Source organism: Conger conger, chromosome 2, assembly GCF_963514075.1.
Source record: "Conger conger chromosome 2, fConCon1.1, whole genome shotgun sequence".
Taxonomy (NCBI): Eukaryota; Metazoa; Chordata; class Actinopteri; order Anguilliformes; family Congridae; genus Conger; species Conger conger.
This window is the reverse complement of record NC_083761.1, coordinates 26,360,231-26,382,680: the sequence shown is the minus strand read 5'-3', so window position 1 is coordinate 26,382,680 and position 22,450 is coordinate 26,360,231. Positions and strand designations below refer to the sequence as shown.

General features: G+C 40.3%; 1 protein-coding gene across 1 annotated transcript in view; it reads right to left on the bottom strand.

Annotated features, from left to right (window-relative positions):
- The window catches only part of gabrz (gamma-aminobutyric acid type A receptor subunit zeta), a 41,544-nt gene extending 35,497 nt beyond the window's left edge, over window positions 1–6,047 (bottom strand). The window contains exons 1-2 of the mRNA XM_061231216.1: window positions 5,760–6,047; window positions 1,438–1,516 (exon numbers count right to left, since the gene is read on the bottom strand). Of these exons, the coding sequence (XP_061087200.1) occupies window positions 1,438–1,490 (53 nt within the window). The 5' untranslated portion in view covers window positions 1,491–1,516; window positions 5,760–6,047. The remainder of the gene's footprint in view (window positions 1–1,437; window positions 1,517–5,759) is intronic.
- Window positions 6,048–22,450: the final 16,403 nt, after the last annotated feature.

Here is a 22,450-nt window from a genome sequence, read left to right as displayed (position 1 = left end):
CAAATATTTGGACGAGTGAGAGGCCGGGGTTCAAATCCCACCTCAGGCAGTTTCTCACCCATTACACTTGCACCAACTGATGTCAATGACTCCCCAAGAGGGACATGAGTGGCTCTTTATAATTGGGATACAGCCTAAATTTACTGGGCCATGTTTGACGACATCACAGTAACATCCCTGCAGTCTCTGGGAAAAGATCAGGCAGCCACATCCATCCCCTGCAGCACAGCCATTTAGCTGCCAGTCTACATGAAATAACCTACCTCCTGTTTCTCCTGATGTTCATATTTATCCATCCGTACTCAATCATAATATAACATGGGTATTGTAATGCTCCCTCTGCCTCAAATAAATCCCTTTCTTTACTCCACTCATCATCTGCGTGCATTGCACTTTCTTTAGTCCATTAAACACCTCTACAAACTTTCTGTTCATCTTTTCTGAGAGAAAGAAATAAGTGAAAGTTATGACAGCTCATGTCAGCAGAGTAGCAGATAATAACCAGAATACACTTGCACATTGTGTGGTTATAATATAAACAAATGCTAATTGTTGCAATTATCAACAAATACTATTTGTGACCAAATATTTTGAGTCCACGTAACACCATTTAGACCTGATTGGTCATTTTGAGCTGTTATGTTGTCTTTCAAATCTTGGAACTGCGAACCGACAATGTATATACAAAGATAAGATGGCACTTCTAATTAATTCCGATGAAAACACCCAGGGAGGTTACCAAAAAGTGACAGCTCCTCAATACATTCATACAGACATATGGTGATCTTGTAAACACCATACACCAAGTAGGAACATATTAATATCAGAAAATAATAGACTCACACACCTGCTTGCTCCAATGAAGCATCCAAATAATTATTTTTTATAATTTTCTTTTTTGTATATATTTTAATGACAAGTGGATGACTATATGCCCCTCCCAAGAACAAATTTGGATCTACCCCTAAAACATCACTTTTATAATTCTATTAACTGCAAAATGTCAAATGATTTTCTGTCCTTTCCAGAAGGAATAATTTCATTTGTTATTATTGTCAAAGTAATCCTCTTTGAGATCGTCATAATAAGGCCAATATGCTGGAGGGCAGTAGTTCCAAAACTCGGCCTTGGGGGACCACTGTGTATGCTGGTTTTCGTTCCAACCACAGTTGCAATCCCAGAATTTTAACAAGCTGTTCTTTTTTCTTAATTAGGTTTAGAGAGATGATTATTAAGCCACATTTTGTCTTGCATGCCATGAAGAAAGTCCCATGTTCGCATTCTGCTAATTGTTATATATGTTGTAAACAATTACAGAAAGAGAGGTACAAAGTTCTAGCAAAGCAATTGTTGTTGGAACGAAAACCAACATGCACAGGGGTCCCCAATGACTGTGTTTGGAAACAACTGCTGTAGGGGACTCTGCAAGAACCTTACCTGCTGAGGATTATGAGCTGAATCAGGGCTCCTCTTGGGGTACAAACACGCATGGTTCTCTGTCTTTCTCACTATTTATCTGGAAATGAAGGAACAGAACACAGTCAGGCTTGGCCATCAACAATGAAAGATGATATCTATGAAGGGTCAAGGTTCATGCTGCAACCAGGAATCCATCTTTAGCGCTGCATAATATGGGAAAAATGTAGTGTCTGATTAAATGTTTTTGATCTTTTCACATAATCCTGGAGCTTTCGATTTGTGTTCCATACCAATCCTAGTAAAACAATTGCAATTGTGGTAGAAGTTATTCTTAGGGTTTAACTTGGTTGAACTATTTTTCCAAGCTGTTCCCATGTGACATGGTGTATGTTTTTGCATAATTATTGGATGGTGTTGTTAAATGTTAACACGGAGAGCTGGGGTTAGGAACCTAAAATCACCTATAGTCTACAGTATATACACTCAGTGAGCACTTTATTAGGTATTTATTAAGTATGACTTATGCATGTATGTTTTAGACGTATTGGTCTCCTGCTGCTTTAGCCAATCCACTTTGAAGGTTTGACACATTGTGTGTCCAAAGATCTGTCTGACCCTAACAATGCATTTTTGCCCACAGAACTGCTGCTCACTGGATGTTTTTTTTCACACCATTCTCTGCAAACACTAGATACTGTTGTGCATGAAAATCCCAGGAGAATCCCAACAATCATTCCATGATCAAAGTCACTCAGATCACATTTTTTCCCAATTCTGACATTTGGTCTGATAAATAGTTGATTGATGACATCTGTATGCGTTCATGCATTTAGTTGCTTCCAAATGATTGCCTGATTAGATATTTGCATTAACAAGCTGGTGTACAGATCTACCTAATAAAGTTCTCACTGAGTGTATATATATATATACACACATACATACACACATATATACATACAGTGGGAGCAATAATTCTTTAATTATTTGATCCCTTGCTGATTTTGCAGGTTTGCCCACTTACAAAGAATGGAACGGTGTAGAATTCTAATCACAGGTACATTTTAACATTGAGAGACAGAATATCACAAAATAATCCACAATAACAACATCATATGAATTTTATAAATGTATCATCATATTTTTGCATGAAATAAGTATTTGATCCATAGAACAATAGGACTTAATACTTGGTGGAGAAACCTTTGTTGGCAAGCACAGAGGTCAGACGTTTGTTGTAGTTTTTCACCAGGTTTGCACAGATCTTGGGAGGGATTTTGGTCTACTCCTCTTTGCAGATCCTCTCCAAATCCTTAAGGTTCCGAGGCTGTCGCTTGGCAACTCAAAGCTTCAGCTCCCTCCACAGATTTTCGATGGGATTTAGGTCTGGAGACTGGCTAGGCCACTCCAGGACCTTAATATGCTTCTTTTTGAGCCACTCCTTTTTTGCCTTGGCCACGTGTTTTGGGTCATTGTCATTTTGGAAGACCCATCCACGACCCATTTTCAGTGCTCTCACTGAGGGAAGGAGGTTTTCACCCAAAATTTCCTGGTACATGGCCCCATTCATCCTCCCCTCAATACGGTGAAGTCGTCCTGTCCCCTTAGCTGAGAAACACCCCCAAAGCATAAGGTTTCCACCTCCATGCTTCACAGTGGGGATGGTGTTCTTGGGGTTGTACTCAGCATTTCTCTTCCTCCAAACAGTTGAGTTGATGCCAAATAGCTCTATTTTGGTCTCATCTGACCACATCACCTTCTCCCAAGCCTCCTCTGGATCATCCAGGTGTTCTTTGGCAAACTTCAGACGGGCCTGTACATGTGACTTCTTCAGCAGAGGAACCTTGTGCGCGCAGCAGGATTTTAATCCTTCACGGTGTAGTGTGTTACTGATGGCTCTCTTCGTGACTGTGGTCCCAACTGCCTTCAGGTGATTAACAAGCTCCTCCTGTGTAGTACTGGGCTGATCCCTGACCTTTCTCATGATCATTGATATCCCACGAGGCGAGATCTTGCATGGAGCCCCAGACCAAGGGAGATTGGCGGTGACTTTGTGTTTCTTCCATTTTCTATTTGCTCCAACAGTTGTTAACTTCTCACCAATCTGCTTGCTTATTTTCTTGTAGCCCATCCCAGCCTTGTGCAGGTCTACAATTTTGTCCCTGATGTCCTTAGACAGCTCCTTTGCCTTAGCCATGGTGGAAACGTTGGAATCTGATTGATTGTGTGGACAGGTGTCTTTTATACAGCTACATAACGATGTAACGAGTTGACACAGGTGTTTTGGGTAATGAGTTGAGATTAGGAGTGCTTCTTTATGGAAAACGAACTGGTCTGTGGGAGCCAGAATTATTGCTGATTGGTAGGGGATCAAATATTTATTTCATGAAAAAATATGATAATAAATGTATTAAATTTATATGATGTTGTCATTGTGGATTATTTTGTGATATTCTGTCTCTCAATGTTAAAATGTACCTATGATTAAAATTCTACACAGTTCCATTCTTTGTAAGTGGGCAAACCTACAAAATCAGCAAGGGATCAAATAATTATTGCTCCCACTGTGTGTGTGTATATATATATATATATATAATCCATAATGCAAGTTATTTGTAAAATACATTTCTGGCTTATCAATATTTTTAAGATTTTTGTTTTGACCCTTCCCTTCAGCCAAGTGGGTGCTATGATAATATGCATTAGCATTTTTTATCATATAAGAATAGTAATTTTTTGGTTTTTGTTTGTCATTTTGTGTCCAATTGTCACATCCATAACGCTGGAATTGCCCAATTAGACTAAACAGGGGACAATCTCCCCTCAAGCAATGTGGGGAACAAGTCCTAACAGCAGCACAGATCCTATCGTGGCTACACCAGGCCTTGACCCACCAACCTTCTGGGTCCCAGTGATGCACCTTAGACACTAGGCTACAGGCTGCCCCATTGAACCAAACTTCAGAATTGGGGGGAAATAGGGTCAAAGTGACTTTAACCATGGAATGATTGTTTTTCCCATACGGGGTTTCACAGAAACTGCTGCTCTCCCAGGATTTTCATGCACAAGTCTCTAGAGTTCAGGGCTGTGCAGAGACCATTTGAGGGGCAGGTGTTCAAAGTGAGAAAAGGGCACATAACCTATTTTACAGCACCCATTTGTTGTACAGAATATATTTTACTGAATTGAATGAATGAAAATGAATGCCAGCAGCAATATTACTACAAATATTCTTTTTAAAAATTGTCAAATCAAAGAGGCACATTGGGCAATTGGGGCAAAAAGGACAGGTGCTCAGGCACCTGGAGCCACACCCTCTGCACGTGCCTGCTAGAGTATGATGATATTTACAGAGTATGATGCGAAAAAACTAAAAAACACATTGTGCAGTTCAGTGGGTGAAAGCACCTTGTTAATGAGTGAGGTCAGAGAAGTATGGCCAGACAGGTTCAAGCTGACAGGAAGGTGACTCAAATGACCATGCGTTGCAACAGTGGTATGCAGCGGACCTCTGAACACACAACACGTTGAACCTTGAAATTAATGGGCTATAGCAGCAGAAGACCAATAAGTTAAAAAATAAGTGTAATAAATACCTAATAAAGTGACCACTGAGTGTATACATTTTTGCTTAAAAAATTGTCAATCCACAAACGCGTGTTTACACAAGGAATTACTTTTTTAGAAAGATACATCTTACAGTCAGCAACCAAGAACAAGATCTACTGTATATTCCCTCAATAATCCAGACTCTAGCGTGACTGTACACGCTATTTTTGGCTTAGATTTGACTTAACTTAACAGGTCTCGAACAGGTCTCCACAAAGAACGGTTTTACATAACGAGGAAATGAGCAGTGAACTACTTATTACGGGTGTATTGCAGATATGCGTGTCGCACGCTTTAGATCCCAGTAGAGAATCCATTTCATATACTTCTACCGATAAATTCTGTATCCTCCTGAGAATTGGCTGTCTATGTCCACCTGAGGCTGTTCTCCCGGAGTGCTACTTGTTGTGAGAGAGGCGTCCTGCTAAGAAGGAACTGTCAGGTAGTTGTCCAAAGGGGCAGTATCGACAAAAGCGGTGTGTGCGTCCGTGTCTGTGTGAGAGAATGAGACAACAGTTCCCTTTCCTTTTCTCCATCTCTTTTTTTTTTCTTCAGTACGCGCGTGTGCATGTAAAAGATAACGTTAATCTCTTAGTGACTAGCTTCCATGTATGAATTGAATGAAACACGCAGTCACTTAACATTTGCTTAATTGCTTACACTGATAGATAGCCTAGATAAAGCAATCTACTCAAAAGTTAAACTCTGTTGGAGATTAAATGTTTGCCACTTACCTACACGTAGCGGTGTGTCGCAGTATGCATTTCCTTACAAAGTCCAGCTGCGCAAAATGCAGGTGTAATCATCTAGCCACAGATGTCCAGTGATCAATGGATCCACGCTGATAAGGTTTCCTTGGAAATAAAATGTACCTATCGCCTGTGCTGAAGTGGCCACCGGTGTGCGTACATTCGCCAGCAAAAACAACTGGTTGTGTCAGTGGTGCCACTGCGTGCTGTGCTTTCTCCGCGAGTGAGGGGAGGGGAGAGCGCTGTGACATGCCGATATCTCACTTTATCGGACCTTTACCTACCATGACTGACACGGAATAACGCTTCAGTTTTCAACATTTAAATCACACAATATATTGGCCAATAATAAATCAACCCACCAAGCAATAAACCAAGTCACACACCAAACAATTAGAATCCATCTAAGTTATATTTTGCGCATTATGATTTCAGTGAGCAACCGAATAAGAATTCGTTTAATGAACGAACTAATGAATTTCTGGCCTCTAACTATATCTTAACTCAGTTGCGGACTGAATTTCAGAACGTATATTCCCTGATAATATTTGCAGGTGTGTAAATGAAGGTGCACAGCACAGGTGTGTTAACAGGTATAGCAATAATGGATAAAGATGGATCTTAACACCAGTTTGTACATTTATGAGTTTGAGGCCGAAGGCTAAGGATTACATTAATGTGAACCCAGACCAACATTTTCTAGAAGTGCCTGGGAGTCACAGCAGCCAGACCTGAGTCTCAAGAGAGGATATTTTCAATTTTCTGAGACGGGTGCGTGGGGGTTGGACCCAAAATGCACGACTCAGAAACAATGAGCTTTATTCGGGACGAATCCCAGGAGAGTGGTCAACACAAGCAAAGTCCATACACGAAGATCCAGCCAAACAATAAACAAACAAAAAGCACGGTGCCGAGGAAAGAGGCAAACTCGTAGTCGGTAGACGTGCAGGGAGGTCCGGTAGCAGGAAAGCTGTCAGCGGGGCTGAAGTACAGGCGGACGGCAGGCAGGGTCGTAGTCGTGGGCGATGCGGAATTCGAAACCATAAAACAAACAGCGAGGCAAAAGTACAAAATCGGTAGGCGAGGACGTGGTCAAAACCAAACGGTGGTCAACAAAACAGAAATCAATGGTCGGTAAAACAGACTTGGATCGTAACGTGTAATCAATAATGTAAATGCTCAAGAGGCATAACAAGAGGCAGATAATTTCGCGAAGAACAGTTGCGCGACTGGGCTATAAAAAATGCGGGTGTAGACAGGTGTAGACAATTAGTTTAGAGAGCAGAAAGGAAATGAAAAACAGGTGCGATGGATGACGAGTTTAACAAGGTAATTAGTAATCGTTAGTAATAAACCTATCCTGCCCTAGCATTAGTAAATTAGTAAATGACATGCACGAGAAACGTAAGGTAACATGAACACATAATTAGTTTGTTAGTTCTACCCAATCCTGATCTAGCGTTAGTAGTTTTAGTAAATAGACAAATGGAAACAATTAGGGTGTGAATGACAGAAAGAGAGAGAGAGAGAAAAGGCGGAACGCAAGGTTTGCGGAAAGACAAGTAAAAGTGTATGTTTAAACAGTAACCAGTCTACGTAGCAATAAACATGAATCAAAACATAACACAAAACGAAACTAAGATGATAACCACTCAACATAACAAGGTAATATAATCGTAACGAAACATAACTAGACATGACGAGAAAATAAATCGTAACAAGAAATAAACTAAACAACATGACGAACCTAGACTAACATAATACATAAGACAATACGTGACTAAGACAAAATGAATAAACATAAAACATGGCAAGACAGACCTGAAACGTGACATTTTCCAATTTTCACACTGTGAAATCAACCTTACAACAGTCTTATTCATATCTTGAAATGTTGAAGTTATTTCACTACAAAGAGGCCTATTATTGCAAAACTATTTCCAGCATATTTCCTCAACTTGTCAACTCAATTTTCTTTAGTTCAAAACACATTTTCCATAAGCACACAAAATAAATGTTATCACAATCAGAATAAATATTTTATTACAAGGAAAATCATATGTTTTCATCCCAGAGGGTCCTTACATTACTTGGGTACTGGATTGCACCATGTAATCAGCTCCCCCCACCCACTTGGGAAATCAGTGATGAGCACAGGGAGTCAGAACACTGACAGTCAAGTGGGAAGAGTGCCGCCTACAGGGCCACAACACTACTTCCATCAGATTCCTGTTTGTTTACCAGTGACACCCTGTCTCCGATATTGCCTGCGCCAGTAAAACCCTTAATAACATCTCAATAATGTCAGTTTTCATTAATACAATCTCAGTAACAACCTACTGTATTAATGCCCTGGGCACTATTTCTGACCGGCGCCTGGCATTTTGCAAGCTGTCGCAATGGCAAAGAGGTATTTTTGTCATGGATTAGCGGCACCTGAGCCCTTCTGTAATTTTGTGAATCACCATGTGCCAAAGTGGGATGAGAGCTGCTGGTCAGGTGTGCCAGTGAAAAGCAGTTTCTCATGCAGCTGATCGATGAGCAATTTTCCGGTCAGACTAATCGCCATGTGTACCTTCGCCACCCGCCTGCTCAATCCAGGTCAAATGAGCAAGTCACAGTCTATGGCATATTGCTAATTTTGGGGCTTGCTCATACAATGCACTTATGTTCAAGCTATTCAAAACCAATCAGTATTTCTTGTGATTCGTATGCGGTCCAGCTTGTCTTTGATATACAGTATATCCAACAAGAAAGAAAAATGCATACTTTGGATTATTGTTAATTGTTTTTTTCTTTATTTTAATTTTACTGTTTATTTCTGTTTATAATTGTTTATGTCCTATACTTCTTACACCTGTCTGTAATGAGAAGAATGACAATAAATGCATCTAATTGTAGCAATCTTTTCATTTTAATTGAGTGACTGTGGTTAAAATAACAGCTACAGGTGGCACGGATGGTGCAGTGGGTAGCACTGCCGCCTCACAGCAAGGAGGTCCTGGGTTTGAATCCCGGTCGGCCGGGGCCTCTCTGTGCGGAGTTTGCATGTTCTCTCCGTGGGTTTCCTCCCACAGTCCAAAGACATGCAGGTTAGGCTGACTGGAGAGTCTAAATTGCCCGTAGGTATGAGTGTGTGAGTGAATGGTGTGTGTGCCCTGCGATGGACTGGTGACCGGTCCAGGGTGTATTCCTGCCTTTCGCCCAATGTATGCTGGGATAGGCTCCAGCCCCCCTGCGACCCTGTTCAGGATTAGCGGGTTAGGATAATGAATGAATGAATGAATGTTTCAGTATTTCCAAATATACGTCATTCATTTGTACTTCTGTGCACTTAAAATAAGTATACTAAATCCCATATACTTATAGTAGTCTTTTAGTTTAATTATGAAAAGTATACTTTGTTTTCATTCCTGGATAGCATACTACAAGTATACTTTATGAAAGTGTACTTTAACTTCACTAAACTTGTAGTAGCTTTGTTGTACTTTAGTGTACTTAAAATACTTTCAATTCTTAGTGCCAGAAGAACTTTTTTAAAAATGAATTTCCCCATTGGGATTTAAACAACTTGTGATTATAAGAAGCCTGTCTTTAGTACAATTACAAGTCTTCAATATGTTGTACATTTATGCCTCTTCTCTCATTCATGGCATTCTGGCAGGTTGGTTTGAATTGTACCAATTACATTAATTTACAGTAACAGTCAAAAGTTTGGACACACCTTGCCCTTTTCTGCTTTTTCTGATTGATGACAAACAGAGGAAATAAGACATCAAACAATTCACATGTGAATTCATATACGAATGGGAGAGCAGGATTTGGGAATCAGTGTCTGTGAAGGGAAGAGAAAGTGAAGAAAAAAGGGGTAAGCACAGAGAGGGGGGCGGGCAGAGGGGTTCCTGAAAAAGCTGCGGATGTTTGCAATCTTCTCAATGAAGACTGCAAAGGCATCAGCAGTGAAGGAGGACTGAGTTGGCAGAGGAGAGAAGACAAAATGGGGAACAGTTGATAAGGGTTAGAAGTGGACTTGTGAATTTTGTTTTCATAATAATCTACCTTGGCAGTGGTGATGGCAGAAGAGAATGCCACCAGGAGAGACTGGTATGAAGAAAGGTTAGACGGGTCACTGGATTTCCCACACTTCCTCTCAGCTGCTCGTAGACTGGCCCTGGAGGTCCGTAGCGTGCCAGACATCCATGGATTGGGAGCGGAGGATCATGCAGGGCCTAGAGACAAGAGGACAGAGAGAGTCAATGCTGAGGAGAGAGAGGAAACAGAGTGGAAGATGTGGAGTCAGTGGGGAGATTGGAGAAAGATTCAAGAGGAAGGTGAGAAACAGTGACTCTGGGAGCTGGAGAGGAAGGTGACAGAGAGCGGAGGTTACAGTGGGCTGTAATACTGGGGGTGGAGGTGGGGGAGCAAGAGGGATGGAGAAGGAAATTAAGTGGTGATCAGACATATCCAGGGTAACAGTGGGGTCAGAAGAGGAGCAGTTCCTCATGAAGATCAGGTTTAGGAGGTTGATGACAAACAGACAAACAGCCTTGTGGGTTGGGGAGAATGCTGCAGGGAGAGGTTGAAGGAGTGGAGTAATGGTGGGAAGGCAGCAGACTGGGAGACTTCCAGGTGGATGTTGAAGTGTCCCAGGAGGGACACTTCAACTCAGGTTACAGTCACTATTGAGTGTCAAGCTCATCAAGGAAACTATTGTGTACCCCTGTGTATGTTTGCATTTGTTCCAACCACAACTGCAATCCCAGAATTTTAATAAGCGGTTAATTTTCCTAAACTGGTTGCTTTTCATGTTTAGAAGGATTATTTACCCTTTTAAGCCACATTATGTCAGAAATAATAATGCATGCCATGATGTAAAAATGTCCCATGTTCAGGTGTTTCTTGTGCTATATTACAAAAACTAGGCTACAGAAAAAGAAGCTACAAAATTATTTAATTTATCAAGTTAAAGACTAGCCCTGCGATGGACTGGCGACCTGTCCAGGGTGTATTCCTGCCTTTCACCCAATGTATGCTGGGATAGGCTCCAGCCCCCCTGCGACCCTGTTCAGGATAAGCGGGTTCAGATAATGGATGGATGGAAGTTAAAGACTAATGTGAATCAGTAGGCTCCAAATTGATGGAAATGTGGACAAACACATGGCCACTAAAATAACCAATTGGTAGAATGAAGAATTAAAAGACAGAGAAAATGATAATGAGCCAAACCTGCATTGTGTTTAAAAACATTTTTTACTTTTTTTAGGAACCTAATTAGTAGGCATAGGAACATTTGTAGCTATTTCTGACATAATACGGCTTAACATGTTAAATAATCCATCTGAAAATCATGTGAAAAGGAAATTAAGAAAAATTATACCACGGGAAGAAAAAATAACAAAAAGAAAACAAGGGGGAAAGAGGCACAGACACCTGAATGAGGAGCAGATTGACCAAATAAAAAATCACAGACACCGAAAAAAAAAAAGCATGGACCATTGCCATTTTATGCTAATTTGGCATACCAGCTAATTTTGACAGCTACAGTGCTGTAAAACTCAACAGAATACTGAAGTTTTTCTATGCTTTAGTTGAGAATGGGAAGTTCTTTTTTTCTCAGCAACAGGGAGAATTTTTTCTCCCATTACCATTGTACTTCAATTAAAACATTTTCTAAACTAAAAATGTATTGTCCATAGCTACATTACTTTGGCAAGTTAGTTGTGGTATAAGCAGGATAATACCCTATGAATGAGTTAGTTATGAGAAATAACTGCCCTTCAGAGTGGTAAACCGTGGTAGCACCACACTGTCGATTAGTTATTTCCTCATAACTGACTTGTTCATAGGGTATTATCTGTTACTTAACAGCGTGTTCAAATTCTGCAGTTGGAATTGTGGTTGGAATAAAAACCAGCATCCACAAGGGTGCCCCAGGACCAACGATGAATACCCCTGGGCTAAAGGCTATTGACTGTACAGCCCTGTTGCCATTTTTTATTGTGTTTTTTTGTTTTGTATTGTTATTTCATCAATCATGGCTTCATGCATTTATTTTCAAGTATACAGTTCTATGCAGTACAAGTATTAGGCACAATTCTATAAAGCATAGATTCCTCGCGAAAAAATCAAATTAAAAGTTTCCGTCAGGTTCTGTGATTTTCATTGTCTATTTTTGTCTAAGTTGTTATCGTTTCCGTGTATTGTTACTCTCCATGCACATTGTAGTCTGTTTCCTGGTTTGTTCCATTCATTCATTCGTATCACCTGTGTCTTGTTTCATGTCTCCGCCTCACCACTCCTTATATGTACTTCCTTCCTGTCTACTGTCATTATTCCCACGTGTGTCTAGTTTGAATTCTTATTAGTTAGTGTATTTAAAGCCTCTTTCCTTGCCAGATTGTTATCTGTCCTGATCATAATCTCCAGCGGTATTTACTGAGTGATTACTGTTCTGACCTGTTTTGTCCTAGACCTTTGCCTCATGCTTTATCCGTCTGTTTTGTTTTGATCCTTAGTTTAACGACCAGTTTTGGCTTTTCAACTTTCGTTTCTGGATTCTGTTTTTGTTTGGCTTGCATGTTTGTTATCGACCGTCTGCCTGTGACTTCAAATTCATTTTGGATTATCCCTGCTATCTCTGTTTGCTGGTGTACTGACCCTCTGCCTGGACACTTGTTTATGAATTGCCTATTCCTCTGTTTGCTGGCTATCAACCCTCGCCTGTATACCCTGCCACCAAGTTTATAATAAAAACTCTGAACTCAATTCTGTGTTCTTGCTACTGTGCTGTTCTTCTGAGCCCTGGCAGTTTCTTCATATTGAAAATTGTACTATAAGCAGCAGTTAAAAACTAAATCAAATCAGTATTTGTTGTCACCACCCTTCACCTTTAAATCTGCATCAGTTCTATTAGGTAAACTGTCCTGCAGTTTTATAAGATGGCTGGTAGGTTCTTCCAAGCAGTTTGGAGAACTTGCAACAATTTTTCTGCGTGCTTCTGGCTCCGTGGGCAACCCAGACAGCCTCAATCAAGTTTTTATCTTGTTACTTTAATTAAGAAAATACAATATGTTATATGTAAAAAAAAAAATTGCTAATTGAAATTTGCTCTTTTCTACTGACACAGTAACGCAGAAAACTAAAAATAAGACGACTAAAACAGAAATAAAAGATATTAAATTGTATTTTAAAATCTAGGGTGCCTAAGACTTGCACAGTACTGCATGTGTTTAAGTATATGCATAGTACATTGAGACACTTATATATACTTATATATTTCTGAGTGCAAATAATAAGTACATTTGAAATATACTATTTCCAACCTATGTTTTTGTGCTTAGTGTATTTGAGTTTTACTAAAGTAGTAATTAAGTTGTAATTAGTGGACTTGATTGTACTAAATGTATCATTTTATTTTATCATTTGGCAGAGAGTAAAAAGTAAAAGAAATAAGCTTTTGGTAGGCAGGGGTAAATGCAGTACCGCCAAATGGAATCTTATTTGCACATTAAAGAGCTATCACTATTAAAATATTAATGCTATTAAAACATTTGAGGCAGAGAGAGAAGAGTCAGATAGGAAGCCACAGCCCGAAGCAGAATGAGTCTCTGCTGTTGAAAGAAACCACTGCACTTCCTACACTAACCAACTCTACTCCAAACAATAATACTGTCACTCTACTTTACTCTACTCCATTATACTCCATTGCGCTCAACCCTACTCTACTTTATTGGTTATCAAAGCTTATACAGTATGTCATGTATTATATATTTATCCTGCTGGATATTTATTGAGGCAGCAGTGAGATCTGTGTGAATGCACATGTGAGCCGTAATAGAAATGCTGAGCGTCTGGACATCCATATGTCATATCCTGCAGCAATGTGCAAACTATCAGTTCAAACACTAAAATTGGTACAGAGACTTATGTAAGGGAAGAAGTGTTAAGGGTAAATAAATGCAGAACAAGAAGCCCATACATTTTTTGTTGATGTAAAAATAACCTTATTCTAGCAAGTCTGTTTCTTCAACAGTGCTTCTGTGCTCCACACATGCAATGTGTTAGAGTTTGTATGTGAGAAATGGGATACCTGAGATACATAATGGATGTATTTCATTAATATTACTGCAAAGAAATTATGTTTACAGTAACTTACTGGCAGCACAGAAACCAATACAATACTGTGCATTTGCAATACATTTACTGTTATCCTGATTTAAAGAATGTTACTAATTAAAGGATATTACTAATTTACAAAAACTGCTAAAAGCTGTATTTTTATCTTAAAGTAAATTACTGTCAGCTGATATGCTTGCCAGTTAATGTGAATCCAATAAAACATTTAAGGTAAATTTGCATAAATATTTTACAATGTCCCTTTCCCAAGACTACCAGAGAAGCACCCTGCCTGAGAATCAATCCTGGATTATACATTCACTAAGCACTTTATTAGGAATACTGGTGCTGGGTAGGGCCTCCCTTTGCTCTCGAAACAGCCTCAGTTCCTCTTGGCATAGATTCCACAATGTTGGAAACATTCATTTGAGATCCTGGTCCATGTTGATATGATTGCATCATATAATTTCTGCAGATTTGTCAGCTGCTCATTTGTGCTGTGAATCTCCCATTCTATCACATCCCAAAGGCGTTCTATTGAATTCAGATCTGGGAAGCCCACTGAAGAAAATTTAACTCGTTGTCATGTTCATGAAACCAGTTGGAAATGACTTTTGCTTTGTAACATGGTGCATTATCATGCTGCAAGTAGCCATTACAAGATGGGTAAATTGTGGCCATGAAGGGATGCACATGGGCAGCAACAACACTCAAATAAGCTGTGGCAGTCAAGCAATGATTGATTGGTATAAACAGGCCCATAGTGTGCCAAGGAAAAATTCCCCACACCATTACAGTGTCGAGGACCCGGCCCTAGGCCCCCCTGATGAGAGATTGACGGGGGATGGGTTAGAAAGGAATGCATTGTTAACCCCTCGCACACGCCATCGAGGTGGTAGTAAGAACGCCCGTAAGAAGAAAAATATGTGGTTCAGAGAATGAGCAGCCATACTTGTCAGTAGAGGAGTCTGAAGTCGGGGGACTTAGATTTAGGGTTTTAAGGAGCAAGGTTAAAGTTCTGACTGAGAATACCCCAACCCTACAGGGGAGGGGCACAATGCCTGGCTAAAACAAAAAAATAAATAAATAAGGAAAACGGAAGGGATGTCAATACCGAAAGAAGATTAAGAGGCTTTAAGGGCCTTCCTGATTATAGCACAAATAATTTTTCGGATAGATTCAAAGGACTGACTATAGAAGAGTTGGTGGATGATTTACACTCAGCTATTGGCTGGATGTCCTTTGTAGATCCCTTAAGGCGCCGCGGAGAGGGGCACCTGAAGAGTGTGTTGAGATGGTGGAGGGCACTAACTTCTGGCTTGTATGAAGTCAAAGTTTGGAGAGAGTCCAAGGAGAGATTATGACAGGGAGACAAATACCAGTGATGAATAGGTTCATAAAAAAATTACATAAGAGCTAGTGTTTTTCCACTCATATATTAAGATGGTGGAAATTCCCAAACTGGAGGGGCACATGACATAAAATATTGGGGAAATTTCTTTTGAGGTATGAGAAAATGACAATTGGAAAAACAGAAATAATTAATATGATCATTAAAAAACAAGTTACATAAGAGATAAATGTCTTCCCGCTTGAAATATTGGGGACATCTCTTATCAAAAAGGTAAACTTTTGTATGCAAAAAAGATATAGAAGGAATAAGCTTTTAGACCTTAGGGTGGGATCTTAGAATTTTGCTTCAGAAGATATCTACGAGCTGTTGAAGAGAGAGCAACGCAAGACAGTCAAGCTGGAGTGGCGCGCTCCCTCTGCGTGCCACTCCAGGATATGGATATGGAGAGAGGAGTGACGTACGCGGTGCGGACTCAGCTGAAGAAAGAGCCACGCAGAACAACTATAACCAAGCTGGAGTGGTAATTATAATCTATATTACTTGTAGAAGTAGGAAAGGTAACACATAAGTTTCCTTTTATTTTAATATCTTTTATGTCTCATTAAGGTACTATATAAGGTAGAAAAATGTAGAGAAGTTATCATAGTTAGATAAATATAATATTCAAGGAATAGTTTCTTTTTAAAACGTCCAGAAGGGGGAGCTAAAGGATAAGGCTAAGGCCAAAGAGGATGGATATTGGAGGGGTGTACCTTGATTTTTAAACATCATGGTGGAAAGGTAATTTAGAAAGAGCTAAGAGGGGTATATGTAACTTGCATGTGATTAGCAAACTGCAAAAGATGATATGTACACTGTAATCTGTATAACTCTATTCTTTTGATTGATTATAATAAAGTATATCTTACTATAATCATATGTGATAAAGAGTCTTTAGAGGAATACATTGAATACAGGACATCGATTACCAGATTTGCATCACACCCTTCACTTCGAGACTGGGCTGGAAGTTCAGTAGAACTTACCAGGGCTCCAGGACGTTCGGAGTACTTGAGTTCGTCCCCGAGACACCTCATGGTGAGGTACTGCTCGTGGGAACGTGAGGTCTGAGCTCGGCAAGGGGTCCGTGGCTCACGACAACAGCACCATCACCAGCCTGGACTATTGACACAAGGCAGGTTGGGTCCATGGATCCATGCTGTTGCTGCCAACTTCTGACCCTATCATCTGTATGCCTCAGCAGAAATCAAGATTCATCAGACCAGGTAATGTTTTTCCAGTCTTCAACTGTCCAGTTTTGATGAGCCTGTACCCACTGCAGCCTCAGCTTTCTGTTCTTGGCTGACAGAATTGGAACCCCACGTGGTCTTCTGCTGTTGTAGCCCATCTGCCTCAAGGTTCGACGTGTTGTGCATTCTGAGATGCTTTTCTGCTCGCCACATTTTTTCCACATTTTGATGGGTGAATATTGCTGAAGCTGCTGACCTGTATCTGCATGATTTTATGCACACAATTGGCTGATTAGATCATTTCATGAATAAGTAGGTGTACAGGTGTTCCTAATGAAGTTCTTGGTGAGTGCAGAACCATCCCTGTTGCCTAACTGCTAGAACAATGTATCTGTCAGGGTCATGAACAGAAGAACCAATAGCAGACTCAAGGATGAAGTGAAATGGCAGGCTTTAATGCAGGACAGGCAGTGGTCAAGAGCAGGCAAACAGGTTCAGCGGAGATAAACGAGTTTGTAGTCATTATAACAAGTCCAAACACAGGTAGGCAGTTCAAACAAAGGTACCAAACACAATCGAAGAATCAAAATCCAATAGTCCAGGCAAATTTCGGTAACAGGTAATCCAAGACATAACAGAAGGCAAATACAAAAGGCAGAAGTCTGGGTACACAAAGGACCAGAACATAGAGCAGGCAGGCAGAATGGGAAACAAAAAAACAAACAGGGCAAAAGAGCAGGCAGGAAATTAAGACAGGGAAACCGTGGCTTGAACTACAGGGAACAAGCATACAAGCAAGAAACAAAACAAAGTAGCCCAGACTAATGATGCAGACAGCCTTATAAGTTACACTAATGAAAAGACGATGGGTAACAGGTGAGACGATTGACAGGAAGGAAATACATACACTCACTGAGCACTTTATTAGACTTATTTTTTAGACTTATTGGTGCTTCTGCTGCTGTAGCCTATCCACTTAAAAGGTTTGACGTATTGTGTGTTCAGAGATACTCCTCTGTATACCACTTAATGTGTGGTTATTTGCGTTACTGTCACCTTCCTGTCAGCTTTGACCACTCTGGCCTCTCTCATTAAAAAGGAATTTTTGTCCGCAGAAATGCTGCTCACTAGATGTTTTTAGTTTTTTGCACCATTCTCTGCAAAGTCTAGAGCCGTTTCTGAGATATTCAAACCACCCTGTCTGGCACCAATAATGATTCCACAGTCAAAATCACTTTGATCACATTTCTTCCCCATTCTGACATTTGGTCTGAAAAACTTCTGAACCTCTTGGCCATGTCTACATGCTTTTATGCATTTAGTTGCTGCCACATGATTGGCTGATTAAATATTTCATTAACAAGCTGGTGAATATGGTGTGGAGAGTGGAGACATATAATGGGGAGAAAGAGAAAACCAGGACTGGAGCAAGAACACAGAGACCACATGGGGAAAATTGGCAAATAAAACTTACAAATACATAACACAGGGATAAGTAGAGATGATCAGAATAAAGGCAAGGAACGTGACAGTATCAGTGTTGTGTCACAGAACTTTGGGTACCCCTGGTCAAAAAGCCTTTTACAATTCATATCTAAGTGAACAGAATTGAACAGAAGTGAACCTGACCTCTAAATGCCACAACATTAAACGTGATAAACATAATACATTCTTCAAATTTTAAAGCAAGATTACTTTTTATTTAATTTTTTAGTTTCAACATAATAAAAGAGGGGCGGCACGGATGGTGCAGTGGGTAGCACTGCCGCCTCACAGCAAGGAGGTCCTGGGTTCGAATCCCCGTCGGCCGGGGCCTCTCTGTGCGGAGTTTGCATGTTCTCCCTGTGTCTGCGTGGGTTTCCTCCGGGTACTCCGGTTTCCTCCCACAGTCCAAAGACATGCAGGTTAGGCTGATTGGAGAGTCTAAATTGCCCGTAGGTATGAGTGTGTGAGTGAATGGTGTGTGTGCCCTGCGATGGACTGGCGACCTGTCCAGGGTGTATTCCTGCCTTTCGCCCAATGTATGCTGGGATAGGCTCCAGCCCCCCTGCGACCCTGTTCAGGATAAGCGGGTTCAGATAATGGATGGATGGATGGATAATAAAAGAGGGAAAAAGGCCCTGTGCAAAACTTTGAGAACCCTGTCAAACTTTGTAACTCTTCCTTGGGAAACTATAACAGCTTGTAAACGCTTCCTGTAGCCAGCTTAGAGTTTCAATTCTCGCTTTTGGTATTTTTCCCAATTGTTTCTGGAAGAACACCTCTAGCTCAGAAATTCTCTTCGGCCTCCTTGCATGTACAGCATGTTTGAGATCTCTCCACAGATTTGGGGACTGTGGTGACCATTCCAAAACCTTCATCCGCCTTTGCTGGAGGTACTTCATGGTTGATTTTGAGGTATGCATTGGATCATTGTCTTGCTGGAATAAAACCCATCCATCTCTTCAACTTCAATGTATGGACTGACCTTTGAACATCAGCCTCTAGAATTTCTTAAAATTTGGTGGAAACCATTCTTCCTTCCACTCGCACATTTCCTGTGCTCCTAGCTGCCACACAGCCCAAAAGCATAATGGATCTACCTCCATGCTTCACAGTTGGCACAGTGTTTTACTCCAAACATACTTTCTTTGGTGGTGGACAAAAAGTTCAATTTTGGTTTCGTCAGTCCACAACACATTGTCCCAAAAGGCTTCAGGCTTCTCAATGTTTTCTTTTGCCTACTTCAGACAGTTAATTTTAAAATGTTTTTTACATTAATGGCATTTGGCAGACGCTCTTATCCAGAGCAACATACAGTTGATTAGACTAAGCAGGAGACAATCCTCCCCTGGACCAATGCAGTGTTAAGGGCCTTGCTCAAGGGCCCAACGGCTGTGCCGATATTATTGTGGCTACACCAGGGTTCGAACCACCGACCTAGCAGGTCCCAGTCATGCACCTTAACCACTACGCTACAGGCAGCCCAATTTTGTGTTGAGGTCAATCTTTTTGGCAACTCTGCAGCTCTTTTGCAGTGATATGTTGGTTCCTCTGAGCATTTCTCACCAGGTCATTCTATCTGAAACCTTTATTGGTCTACCAGACCTTGCCTTGACTTCAACTGTCCTATTTATCTTCCATTTTCTAATAATGTTCTGACAGTGGAAATAGGTTGTTTGAAACATTGAGAGAGTTATTGTAGCCTTCTCCTTCTTGGTGGAAATGAACCATCTTCATTCTGAAACTGTTTATATGAACCCATGGTTGTTAACACCAGTCATAACAGCCACTGCAGTTGGATACATTAGAAGACATGGAGTCACCTCAGAATAAAAAGTTAAGCCCTGGAATTATACTCGACTCATTGAAGCCCCAACAAGTAAATCACCTGTGTCTGGGGCCTTAGTAAAAATAATCGTTTTAAAAAGTAATAAAAAATAATCTTAAAGGGTTCTGAAAATTTTGCACAGGGCCCTTTTCTTTTCTTTTTTTATGATTTATAAATGAAGATTTTTTAACTCTGTACCATTTAGAGTTCAGATTTGCTTTTGATCACATACAGAGTCACATAACAGACATTTAAACCAGGGGTGCCCAAAGTTTTGCACCCTACTGTATTAGAGAAGGTCTGTAGTCACCTCTCTATCATGTGGACAAATCTACTCTAACTCTACAATATCTGCACAGAGATGTGTCAGCTGCTTCCCCACCCTACGATCCACAGACAGCTGCTCACCTTTATGTGTGTAAAATATGACAAAGAAGTCAATGCATGAACTGCAATATGGAGGTATGTTTAAAAGAAATGCGAGAACAGTGTAGAGCAAGTGAACTGGTAGAACAGTGTAAAACTGGGGCATGTACAGTACTGTGTCAGACTGCATTAATGGGTACCATGTAAAGTAAGCAAATAAATAATGTAATGAAATAAGTAATGTACTAAAAATAAAAATAAATACAACAAAAAAGAAGAGTGCATGTTTACGGATCAACGGGGAATTTGTGCCCCGGAGCATTGTGCGCTGCGGCAGAAAATAAGGAGGTGAAGAGAAGTTTATGTCTTGTTTTCACATTTTTATTTCAGTTTAAATTACACATTACAGCTTACTATTAAAAAAACATTTGCTGTGCAATATTTAGTCTCACTGGCCCAGGGTAATACTAATATTTGGAGTAATTCTGACTCAAGGAAAACAAACCCCAAAGAGTTACCTTTCAGAAGTGATTATGCCTGTAAAAGAGTTCAAGAATAGTAACCATTTCATTTTGGGTATGTAATTTTTAAGCTTGTTTCAAGAAAAGGGACAGCACATAAAGGAAATCAGGGAAAACATGACATTGTCAATAATAGATTTATAACCATAATCATGATGGTTAAAAAGGCAAAAGCACAATGTGGGAAATGTTCATCATTGGGTAACCAAAAAGACTTCAAATACTTTACTATGGGTCTTTTTTTGACCTCTCCTTTATGGGGAACTTCTCTGATACTTCCCGATTGGGTAGTCAGTACATTCCCACCTGTGCCCTCCCCACTGCAGTTCATCTCTAAAAAAAACAGCTCCTTATTCTGTTGCCATGGGAACTGCTGAAAGTGAAATGGCAGATGCTTTATTTTCAGTCTGTGATCAAAATGTGGGACCTGCCCAGACTGAAAAAAATACATACATGCTGACTCGCTCTCCTCCCTTTTTCTCCTTCTGACAGTCTGTCCTTCTGTTCGTGCTGTTTTCTATCTTCCTTTTTTTCTCAAGTGTTTCCTTCTCTTCCTCTACATGTATTTCTCTTTCTCTCACATGTACACACACACATCTCTGGCTGTCTGTTGTATCTGGTGATGACCATTACTTGTGAGTTTTTTAGTTATTATAGAGACCAATCCTGGAGGCAGGACTATGGTCGCTGGCTGTGCGCATGGAAACGTGGGTGGTGTGTCCAGAGGCACTGCTTTGGGCATGCCTCTTTTATGTCTCTGTATCCAAAGTAGGGCACATTGTCCGTACACTTTTTAAATCCCTTTAAACAACTCTTCCATATTAAAGAGTTAATTTGGCACCTCTTTAAGGTGATTTTAAGTTGGTCCTTGTATCTTTGTTTCAGTGTTGGCCCTGGTGCAATTTTGAAGGGGAGGTGATTATGATGGAGGTAAGACTCTATGCTAATGAAGTTAGTGTGTCGGAGGATTTCAGTGGCACTCAACAGAAGATTCTCTGGAGACTTTTGATGTGGAATGTCTCCAAGCTGCTTACATTTCCACTACAGTATATGAGGTCCAGGTTTCACACCGTGATAACAGGGTGGAATTACAGACAGCCAAATACATATGTATTTTGGTGTCCAGGTTGAGGTTACTGCTCTGACATACCCTTCTCCAGAATTGACTGAATGCAGCTGATGCTTGCTTGAGGCAGTTTGCATTTTGTTGTCTATGGCGCAACTCTGTGTCAGGAATCCTCAGGATGCTTCCAAGGTACCTGAATGTGGTGACAGTGAATAAATAGCTGTTTTCTATTTTGAATTCTGTTTTGAAGGTTGTGCCATTTCAATAATTCCTCTCTATTTTGAAGGCTGTTGGAATCTTAGGTTCTATCTGAAGCTTTTCTGTTCTTTTCTATTTTATATATAATATATATTTGACATATTATAGCTCCGTAATTTATTACATTCATTCAGAGGTAAAGAGTTTAAAAGGTAGCACACTGCTAACATAAAAGGCTGCTGTTGGGGAAAACATGACCCGTTGTAAACACACAGCCATGTGCTTCAAATACCTATGGTACAGAGCTCATGTTAGACATAAATGATCCAGGATTAAAAATGCCCAAGTTAATTGTAAGGACTGAGGATCATGATTTCGTGGACATGGACATTATTTTAGCTAGAGGTAAGGTAGTACATTTTTCTGTACAAAATTTCGCTTCATTTGTTTGTTGAAGTTGTTCGTGGTGAAGTTGCTTATGGTGGATTTTCTAGATTGCTGCCACATTAATGTAGCT